The sequence below is a fragment of the Prosopis cineraria genome, unplaced genomic scaffold, assembly GCF_029017545.1.
Source record: "Prosopis cineraria cultivar Desert tree isolate PC_DT_omini unplaced genomic scaffold, ASM2901754v1 PC545, whole genome shotgun sequence".
Taxonomy (NCBI): Eukaryota; Viridiplantae; Streptophyta; class Magnoliopsida; order Fabales; family Fabaceae; genus Prosopis; species Prosopis cineraria.
The window spans coordinates 366-11,642 of record NW_026555870.1 but is presented as its reverse complement, the minus strand read 5'-3'; the positions used below and the strand labels follow the sequence as shown (position 1 = coordinate 11,642).

Genomic DNA, 11,277 nt, shown 5'->3' with positions numbered 1-11,277 from the left:
CTATTTAAAAATTTAATAATTTTTTAATTTTATCCCTGTTAAATATATATACTTTAATAATGTATTTTTTCTCTTCAACATTCAATGAAAGTTAAATGAAAAAATTAACAATAAAAATTTAATGAAATAATTTATAAATAAAACAAAAATAGGAGCAGAGAGAGTACTATTGTAAAGTAATATATATTATAAATTTCATTTTTAAGCACTTATATGAGTTGTTATTAACATTGGAACAATAACTTGTTAATATTTAAGAAATAAGTTGTTAATTTTTAAATACCAACTCGTTCAATTTTTAACAAGTTGTTCCTCAAATATATTGATAAGTCACAATTTATCAATATTATGTTAAATAAAAAAATACATATTATAAATTAAGTTCTATTGGTGGGAATTTAAACAAATTAAATAATTAATGTTGCATTTGCTGTGCCAACCTCCTCCACCTCCACAAAACTAACAGCCACATGTCCAACAACAAATGAGCCCCATGAGGCTATCACAAACTGATAATTGTGTGATATTTAATGTTAGGAGAAATTTGCTATATTTTTATTATTTTAAGGGTGAAAATATAACGGCAAAGAGTTTAGAATATTAAGTATTTCTGGAAGAATAATTTAAAGACAAAAATGCACCTTAATTAAAAAAATACAAATAAATAATTAGATAAATTGACCCATTAGTAGAAAAAAATCTTGTATATAAAAAATATGGATCAAATTTTTAAAAATTTGAGAATATAGCTAGTTCATATTGATATATAAGAGATTTATTATTTATATATAATAAATTTATTATCAAAAATTTAAAAATTTATAAAAAATTATTATTAATATATAATGATATATTATTAATAAATATAATAAATCAACAATAATGTAAAATATAATAAATTTTGGGGCATAATTTGGGGTGTTTAATTTGAACATTGTACACAGTTTTAACTATGGAATATACTTAAGCATAGGAAAATGTGACATTTAATTTCCTCTATCAAAAAATAAAATTAGAAATTTCCTATTACTGTCAGAACTTAGAAGAGGGTGGCTTTGAAACATTGACATTATGGCCGAATATGGATCATGCCCAGTGGAAAACCCTACAGTGGATGGGAAGTGAAAAATCTTGATCATGAATTTTTATCTAATGGCTAATAAGAAGTAGATGTATAAAAATATTTTTTATTTACAAATGCACAATCACATTTTATCTAAATTAAAAATTTATAAAAAATATAATATTTTTAATAAGTATGTTAATAATTAATTTGAATAATACAGATTTTATTTAGATAGTCCAATTTAATATCATTTCTTATTTTTTATAAATTAACTATCCAAATATATTCTAGAGTCTGCATAGTGTATAGCTAATATTAAATTTTTTTATAATCCTTATAATTTTTTATTTTGATAAATATAATATTAAAAATAAAGATAATATTTCTAGCACTTTCCAAAAAAATATTTTAAAAAAATTACAAGTTAAAAATTTTAAATATGAATCAAAATCAAATCTAAACTCTGGATAATCAACTTATAAAAAATAAAAAATTATAAATAACTAAATTATCTAGATAAAATCTATACTCCCTCTGTTTAAAAATGTAAGGCATTTTTAATTAAATCTCATCCCTCAATAAAGTAATTATCTATTTTTCAACTAATTCTATCTTTTCATATTTATTCCTATTAAACACTCTACAATAAATATAAAATTATTATTAATAGGTGCACTTTTTTAAAAAAAGCAATAATTACACCTCTAAAGATTAAAATATTTTATATTTCTAAACATTTAACTTCTTAAAAAAATATTTTATATTTATAAACGGAATGAGTATTATCCAAATTAATTATTAACAGACTCATTAAAAATATTATATTGTTTACAAATTTTTATTTTAAATAAAACATGATTTATATTTATAAATAAAAACTTTTTTATACAGCTATTTATTACTAATCATTAAATAAGAATTTATGGTTAAGATTTTTTACCTTCCATCCGCCACACGGTTTTTTCTACACATGATCCATATCCCATTATCGCCATATCTTCTTGATCGCAAATTGTCAGGATTGGGCAGACGTTGGCATTGATTATGGCCATAAAATCAATATAATATTTACCCATAATATATATCTAGAACTGGTGATTCAATTGAGCCAGGTAGGCTACCCCAAAAAAATTCGAAAAATTTTTAGAATCAAATTTGAACTCGAGCAAACCCAATAAATTCAATTAAGTCTAAATCCGAATAGACTTAGCCCTAATACAAATTTTTTTATTATTAATAAAATAAAATTAACCTAGCTTTTACTTAGCATTCACAAACTGCCTCTGAGACCCATTGTTTGCACATTTCAAACTCCTACAAAATTCCAATGTCCTAATGACTGTTTGTTTTGAATAATTCTTAAAAATAATAAGGAAAAATAAATACAAGAGGTTACTTAATATGCTTTCATTTTTACTTTTCATTGTTTGGTCTTACTTTAATAAGGATAGAAAAAGGGTGTTGTAGCATTATGTTGCTTGAAAATTGAAATTTTGGCTTAAAAAAGAAAAAATAAAATAAAATAATATTTAACAATTTGGATATTTGGGACAATTCAAATAACCCGAAAAGCTTGAAATATTAGGGTTGAGTTTGACTATATGAGTTTTTTTATATATTTAAGGTATTTTTTATCAAGCTTGACCTGAAGAAACCTTGGCTACCCAAATTATTGCCACTACGTGGAGAAAACTTACATACTTAATTTGATATATGTAATATATTTTTAAAATTAAATTAAATAAATTTAAAATGTTAAAAATATTAATAATAAGAGTTTTCCATAAATAAATAATATATAAAAATTTACATGTCTTCATTTAATTAGAAATAAAAATCGAGGAAGCCTTTGATTAATGGATTTAAATTTAAATTTAAATTTAAAATTTTACATTAAAGTTTATGTATTCAAAATTCTTTGTTTGGATAGTACAGAAAATTTTAAAGATATGTAGAAGAGAGACAAGCATTCAATATAGAAATAGAAAATTAGGAGTGACGAGCTTGCCTTTATTTCTTAATTAGTAAGAGATAAAGATGAGAGATGAGAGTAACAGAGACACTGATACTGACTATGTGAAGAGCATGAGAGAGTCAGAGTATAGAAATAACTAAGATCTATAAAGAATTTAAAATTACAAAAAAATTATAATAAAATATTGAGTTAAATTTATATCAAATTCAAATCTATAGACTTTTTTGTATCCAAATGGGGATTTGGTTTATATTCAAATTTAAATTCTCATATATCTAAATGCAACATTATATATATATATATATATATATAATTTCTTTTGCATAACGCACAGTTGTGACTGATGACATTATGATAATTGGACAAACAAATTGTATGAAGTCCTAATTATGTTATGAATAGTGACAAATCCAAAACAAAGTCGGGAAAACGGATTACAATTGATAGGCTGCACCTTTAAACTCATTTTTATAAAAGGTTCGGTGTCAAAAAATTAAATATTGTTAGTATAATCAAGTTTCTGGGCCTAACCTGTAAAAACAAGCTTGAACAGCCCATTTATCTCCGTTTTTGTTTTACTCTTAACAAATAAAATGCTTTTATTTTTAAAGAGCATTAGAATCTTCTTACTCTAATTTAATTGAATAAAAATATATTAAATATATAATGTTAAGTACTTAAGTTTTTTTCATTTTTAAATTAAATGTACACTTTAGAATATATGTTTAATTTTAAAAATTAAATTTATATTATTTATTTTTAATTTTTGAATATTATAATTTATATTTTAGAGAAAAAATATATAATATTATAATATAAAAATTGATTTTTAAAAATTAAAATGTTTAAAAATAAAAAAGGGCTAATAGGCCGGCCTGAGCCTAATTAATAAGGGTCAAATTTAAAAAATGATTGATTTTATGGTTAATGGGCTTGTGTCTAAGGCCATAACGGCCGAGCTTATATGAGCTGAGCTTGCCCGTTTGTTGGTTCTAATCCAAAGATTAACTCACATGTGAAAGATTTTATGAAAGTAAGGTTGCCAAAATTAGTTTTATTATATTTTTCAAGGAAAACTAGAGCCAAAAAATGGGTTGAGCCTATAAGGCCATCTTGTTTAAGTCTGTTTAAATGAAAAGCCAAACTTGCATTTTGGGTACATCAATGCTTAATCGACTTTAAATGAGTAGGGCTCAAAAATGAATGAGCTGGCCCTCTCAAGTTATGGGCTGGCCTATTTACTTATTTTAAAAAATGATTAATTTTTAATAAATGAGGATGGAGAGAATTCAAATATAATGTTACGAGCAAAATATCCTTGTTTATAACTAACCATTTCAAAATTAATCATCACCAACCCTCTTCTTGTTTCTTATAGTACATCTTTTTATTATAAAATTTAATAACAAATTAAAGCTTGTGCTTAAGGAAAAGTTCATTTAATTATCCCTAAGCTCTGCGTCCAGCTTGAAACCCCATGTGCATATTGGAGTTTAATATAACATCCCAAAATTTAAATAAAATTAATTAGATTAATTAATGGAGTTTAATTAATTAATTGAGGTCTTTAAGAGTTAATTATAATGAGTGGATGGTCACTTGGGTCTAGTGGATCCTATAGGGAGCTTAGAATGGTGGTCTAGTAAGATATTGGACTACTTTAGACCCAAATTAATAGGCTTACGGTTTTTGTTATGTGTTATCTATCACGATGGATGGCACAATACGCCATGACGAATGCATTATATTTTAAAATTTTAAAGTCACGTTTTTCAATTTGAAAGAAAGAGGAAAATGAATAGTGAGTGAGGAAGTGAAGGGTGCTCTACTAGGGCTAGTTTTGATGATGTTTGGAATCTATTTTGAACTACCAAATCACTAAATAAACTTCATCTTCTCTTCTCCTCTCTTCTCTAAGCATTTTCTTGATTTTTTGAGTTGTGAAAGCCAAATTCCAAACCTTAAACCAAATTTTACCCATCCCTTTGACTTCAATGGAGTCTTGGGATGTTTATTTTCATTTCTACATAAAGGGTTAAGCTAATGATATTGATTAGTGGTGTTAATGAGCAGTTTACAGTTAATCTTCATGGTAAGTAACCTATATTAAACTAATAGAAGTTAAAAATGAGGTTGTTTATAGTTAACGTCATTAACGGGGGTCTTAGGAACCTTGATTAAAGGTTAATTAATAATAATTACTCATTAATGATGTTTAATAGTTTTAATTGTAGATTAACTACTTTTGGAGCCATCATTTGTGCATTTAGGAAGCTCCCTTTGAATTCAAATTTTACTCTTGGTATGGTAAATCAAGAGTTAAGGTAATCAGGGTTAAATTTTAATATATGTTTGATATTTGTACTTATGAGCTATGTATGATTATTATGTGATTAAGTGTGTAGTTTATGCAAGCATGTTGTCCTATGATCAATGAAATCAACATGTGAATATATGTACGTATGGAAGTGAGTGAATGGCTAAATGAAATTGTTGCACTCGAAAAATGCGACACGGATGGCACGCAAGTGGAGATTCCAGCCTTTGGGGTGGGAACCGGTTGGAATAAGAGTCTCTACTAAGATTTTGAGGTAAATCTTGGGAAACCAGTTAAAGGATGATAAAGATGGTTTGTGAAAATAGAAAATAGGTTCGAGAATCGATTGAGTGTGGGGAAGGTGTTAGGCACCCCACAACACCCATTCATCAAAATGATTACTTGAAATTTGTTGTGCTATATTAATATGGTTTTGAAGTTATTTTAATTATCCCTTTCTTATTCACGTGTTTTAAAAAAATAATAATAATAAAATGGAAAATATTTATTTATTTATGAGGGAGGATTTGACTCAAAATCCAACTCTAAAACCTACGTACCTTGTGATGGAGATCAAAGTTCATGTAGTTCAGGCTTAAAAAATTATTGGTGAAAATATTTTTTTTAAAGAGAAATTAATTAGAAATAAGTCACCATTTTGTAAATAAAACAATTTATGAACTTTTGATGTGTGTATTTTAAATTTCAAAAAGTAATTTAATTTTAATTATTTTCTCAATTTTTAAATTTTTGGAATAAGGAAAGAAAAGAGTTTAATATTATTATTATTATTTTATATTTTATGATTGAGAATTTAACTGTTATACCTACAGAGCCTTATTGACTCATACAATAATGCAATCGTTCTAAATATCTGTAAATATTTCAAAATCTCACACTATAAAAGAATTTAATAACTTAATTTATTTATATTTTTGAGTGTTAGTAATAATTTATTTAAGCATGTATATATATGTTTTTAAAGAATCTTAATCGTCATACCTGCAAAGTCTTATTAGCTTATACTGTAATATGATTATCCTAAATATCTGCGAAGATTTCAAAATTTCACACGATAAAAGAATTAAATTTATTTAAATATATTTTTTAATTTAATATATTTTATATATTTCTTTGAAAATTTGATCATTATATCTGCAGAGTCTTATTGACTCATACGATAATATGATGATCTTAAAAGTCTACGGAGATTCAAAAATCTCACGTGACTAAAAGATATAATTGGTAAATGTGATTACAATTTAAATAAATTAATTTAATTAATTAAAATTATAAAAATATTTTTACTTTATTTATAAAATTTGCTTATTTATTTACCATATAAATTATGAATTACAATATCTGCAAGGATTTATTATCCTACACAATAAGGAAATTAATTTAATTTTCTACGAAGATTTTTGAAATTTCACATGAGATTTAAATATTTATTATAAAAAAATTAATTTTAATAATGGGCCTTTGAAACCCATATAAATACCTACAATATTGATCCTCATACCTACAAAATTTTATTGATTTACATAGTATGAAATTATTCTAAATGCCTGTAGAGATTCTTAAAATCTCACACGATAAATAGATAATCAAAATATTTACATTTGTAGTCGGTGCATAATATTATGGTTGGCTAAACGATTCATGCAATAAAGGCAATGGAAAGAATAGAGAAATAAACTATTTTGACAATTCACTATTCTTTTGACTTGGGGATGTATTCTAAAAAAAATTCAACTTTAGCATAAACTTTTAGCAAGATCATAACCATAATAGATACGGCTTCAAACCACAATCACCCCATAAATTATCAACAATATTCTCACAGGCTTTTTTTTATTTTGTCAAACACCTCTCAGATATGTTCTAAATTCTACATAAAAATATTTAATTACTGAATTTTTTTTAATGCCTAAACATACATCTGGATCAGTCCACACTTTTAACATCTATCAATATATATGTTCATCAATGAATCCATATTAAGGGAGATGACATGATTTAAATATTACCTGATTTAACTGCCATTGACTACATCCTTGAGTTGCAGCAGCCTATGATTCTAATGTGGCCCCCATCATTGCCCCTATCTTCTCTGACTCCAACTGCAGCTCCACTCGCCTTAACCTCCATACTGCTTCCTTCTTATGTGATGACCATGCCTGGTGACCCTCTTCCAGCACTTTTCAGTATTCATCAAGCTCAGATACCAGCATGTTATCACCAAAACCTGAAGTAGTTCCATGAGGTGTTGCATTTCGAATAACAGGAGGAGTATTCTTTGGCATTCTCTCAAGTTGTAACCATGGAAATGGAGATGAAGCAACCACAGTAAAGGGAGAGAGACTTAGCGTCACAAAAAGCGAGGGTGGCCTAATAGCTGAAGTGCTGCTAGAGTTAGAAAGCCATGAAAGAAGCATAGCTGATGGAGGAGTTGGTGCATTAATGAGAATAAATGCCCTATTGGAGGCAGTCATGAGGTAGGATGGGGAATTTGCTAGCATATGCTTCACTCGCATTGCATATAGTCTCACACTTTCACTCTCCTCTTCCTCCTCAAAGCCTCTCTCATCTGTTCTTCCCCTTCTTGACTCCTTCCAGTTCTCTCATTTTTCTTCCTTCTTTTTTGTCCGGTTCTCCTGCCCTTTTTCGTCTTTTCTTTGTTCAGGCTTCTTCTATGCTTTGTTTTTTTCTCAGTGCTCTCTCTTTAGAAGTCCTCTCGTCCGTTCTAAATGCTATCTGTTTTTTCTTTATTTTCTACCTCCGTCTCTTTCTCATTCATTCTTGCCTCCCATGCTCTGTTTTTATTTCAGTTTTCTCGTCAATTTTTCTCTCATTCTTCTTTGTTTTTTTTTCTCTTCCTCAATCTCTCTCTTCTCTTCCTTAGTCTCTCTCTTTTGCTCTATTTTCGTGCTCTTCTCACTCAGTTTCTCTCTTCTCTTCATCCATTTATGTCTTTGGCTCTGTTCCCACATCCTCAGTTTCTCTTCTCTCTTTTATGCTCTATTTTTTAGTTTTCCTTCTGTTTCTCATGCTCTCTTTTTCCTCCATTTCCTGCTCTGTTTCTCGTGCTCTTTTTAAAGCAAAAATAGGAAAGAGCTTGTGTGTGAGGAGAGAGTTTGCGTGCTTCACCTTTCTCGCTCTGCTTTGCTGTGCATGCATGCATCTAATCTCCTATGCTTTTTCTCCATGTGCTTTTCATCTATTTTTCTTCTACTTTCTGCTTTACATGTGGCCGAGTCTGCTCCCTCTTTCCTTCTGTGTTTCGTGTGTGCTGTTTTTTTTTTCTTTTTCTTCTCTGTGCTGTAACGTGCATGACACACAAATGAAGGACCAAATTTGATGGTTAAATTCTTCTACTCCCTTCCATCTGGTCCAATCGAAAGTGTTCGTGTGTGTGTGTCTACTCTGCTTTCTGCTCTCCTTCTGTGTTTCGTGTGTACTGTTTTTATTTTTTTTTCTTTATGCTGTAACGTGTGCACGAACGAAGGACCAAACTTTGTTTATATATTTTAATTTTTAATAACTCTTTTTTAAATTATGTTTATTAATTTCAAAAATTGGATTAAGGGACTTAAAAATTTAATTTTGGATTAAACAAATATTTTTTGAAAATATAATCCTAAAAAGGATTAAATTTTATTTTTGTATTTTTATATTTTTTTAATTATTTTAATGAACTAAAAGAAATAAAATCTTAATCAACAAAAGATTATTCAGGATAAAATAAAATTAACCCTATTAATTATTTTTTTGAAATATAATCCTAAAAATGATTAAATTTTATTTTTGTACTTTTATATATTTTTAATTATTTATTATTATTTTTATTAAATTTAAAAAATATTCGAATAAAATATAGTGTCCACATAAATATATTAAGTATGAATATGTGAATATAACTAAATAAGCGTAAGATTGATCACGTGATGTGTTGATTAAGTATATGACTGTGATATGTCATCGAGCATGATTGGATTTACATGATCATGGATAAGTAGGAATTCACTGTAGAGCGTTTTGAAAATTCATGTAATGTAGCCTCCTTCTAAAAGTTTCACACAGTGGTTAGAATAATTATTTAATTAAACGTGCTTGGTTTTATCCCCACCCTTCGAGACAGATGGCTTAGATTGGGCACAATGCTCAACATCATCAATTTTCTATGAGAGTATGGGTTGACGAGCAATCATGACATCCCAATAATTCGAACATCTGTTTCGAGATACATATGGTGTCACCATATGGCTTATTTCTTCAAAAATCTTAAAATTAATTGATATATAATAGGGAGCATATCATAATGGGAGCAGAAAGAGATAGAGAACTAATTAATTATAAAATATTGCGACAGCTGGGTTACTGTGGTTTGAAACGATAAAGAAGATATCTTACCATGTAAAACTAGATGATCACCTTCAATTATATGTTTGTAAAAACTAATAAATGTATGGATTGATTTGCCTATCAAGTTTCTAGTAACAATCTTAATATTAAGATGTTTGATGATTCACCTTGGGCTGCAAATTAAAAATCTCATATTTTAACATGACTTGATTTCTGCAAATTAAAAAAACATGTAAGGTTTGTAGCACCGTCTTATAAATTAAGGATCTAAAATTTAGTGGAATATGTAGTTCCACGTTTGTGAAATGTTATATATACTTATATTTTATAGTTTAATAAAAATTAAAAAAAAAAGCTGTATGGTGACATTCTTTCTAGAAAAGGTATGTATAACCATTTTTTTTTTTCATTTTGTTCCGGTTCAATATATTGGATTTTATGTTTGTCGGATGGAACTCATCCTCAGCTTCTCACAGTCTCACTCATGCAATTAATATGGGCAAGCTTTTTTTTTTTTTTTTCTTTCAGATTTGTTCAACCCTTGTTCGGTTCTAGTAAAAATGATAAAAATGTCTTATAAATAAAATTAAACAGAATATAAAAATAAAAAATTATAATTCAAATTCTCAAGTGCCTAACATTTATTTTATATGTATATATATATATATATATATCTTTTCAGTAACGTGGAACTACACATTCCACAAATTTTTAATAATTTAGATCCTTAATTTAAAGAACGGTGATAGAAACCTCACATTTTTTTTTTTTTACGCAAGATAATGGAGAGTTGTGCAAGAAAAAGAAATCAAGTCATATCAAAATATATGGTTTTTTGTTGTCTAAATTAGATCTACAAAAATTTTAATATCAAATTGTCACTAGAAGCTTGATATATAAGTTAATTTGAATATTTATTAGCTTATCTAAATATATAGTTGAAGGTGATTGACCAGTCTTATATGACAAAGTTCCTAACCTTCTTTATAATTTCAAACCACAGCAACTTAGCTGTCACAATATTTTATAATTAATTAGTTCTCTATTGCCCCCTTTCTGTCTCTCTTATGTTATGCTGATTCCCCCTCCTGTGTAGAGATATGTTAGAGATACTTATTATAAATCAATTAATTTTCAATATTTTTAGAGAAATAGATGTATGATGACATTCTTTCTAGAAAAGGTATGGTACTATTTTCCCAATTTTGTTTCAGTTGAAGATTTTAGTTTTATGTTTTTTCAAATGTAACTTATCAGCTTCTCACTTATACAAATATAGAATCAATATGAGCACACTAAATTTTTTTTAATTTTTTTTATTGATAATATGTTTTCAACCCTTCTTTATTTTTAGTAGAAATTATAGAAATAATGCCTTATATATAAATAGGATTGGAAAGAGTACGATAATAAAAAAAATTATAATTCAAATCCTCAAGTGCCAAACATTCATTAAAATATTATTATTTATTGTAACTTGTGAATAGTCCATCTTTTTATTATTTTTTGACAAATGTATTTTATTTTTTGATATAATTATTCAATTAAGTTGTA

At 27.1% G+C, this 11,277-nt stretch overlaps 1 protein-coding gene across 1 annotated transcript; it reads right to left on the bottom strand.

Moving 5' to 3' along the window:
- Positions 1-7,555: 7,555 nt before the first annotated feature.
- Positions 7,556-7,981, bottom strand: LOC129297516 (uncharacterized). Its single transcript, XM_054935850.1, has one exon. The coding sequence runs from the start codon at positions 7,893-7,895 to the stop codon at positions 7,563-7,565; it is 333 nt and encodes a 110-aa protein (XP_054791825.1). The 5' UTR covers positions 7,896-7,981; the 3' UTR covers positions 7,556-7,562.
- Between the last annotated feature and the right edge of the window lie 3,296 nt (positions 7,982-11,277).

Coding starts and splice junctions, on each gene's coding strand:
- LOC129297516 (XM_054935850.1), bottom strand. CDS start 7,895: ATGCGAGTGAAGCATATGCTAGCAAATTCCCCATCCTACCTCATGACT.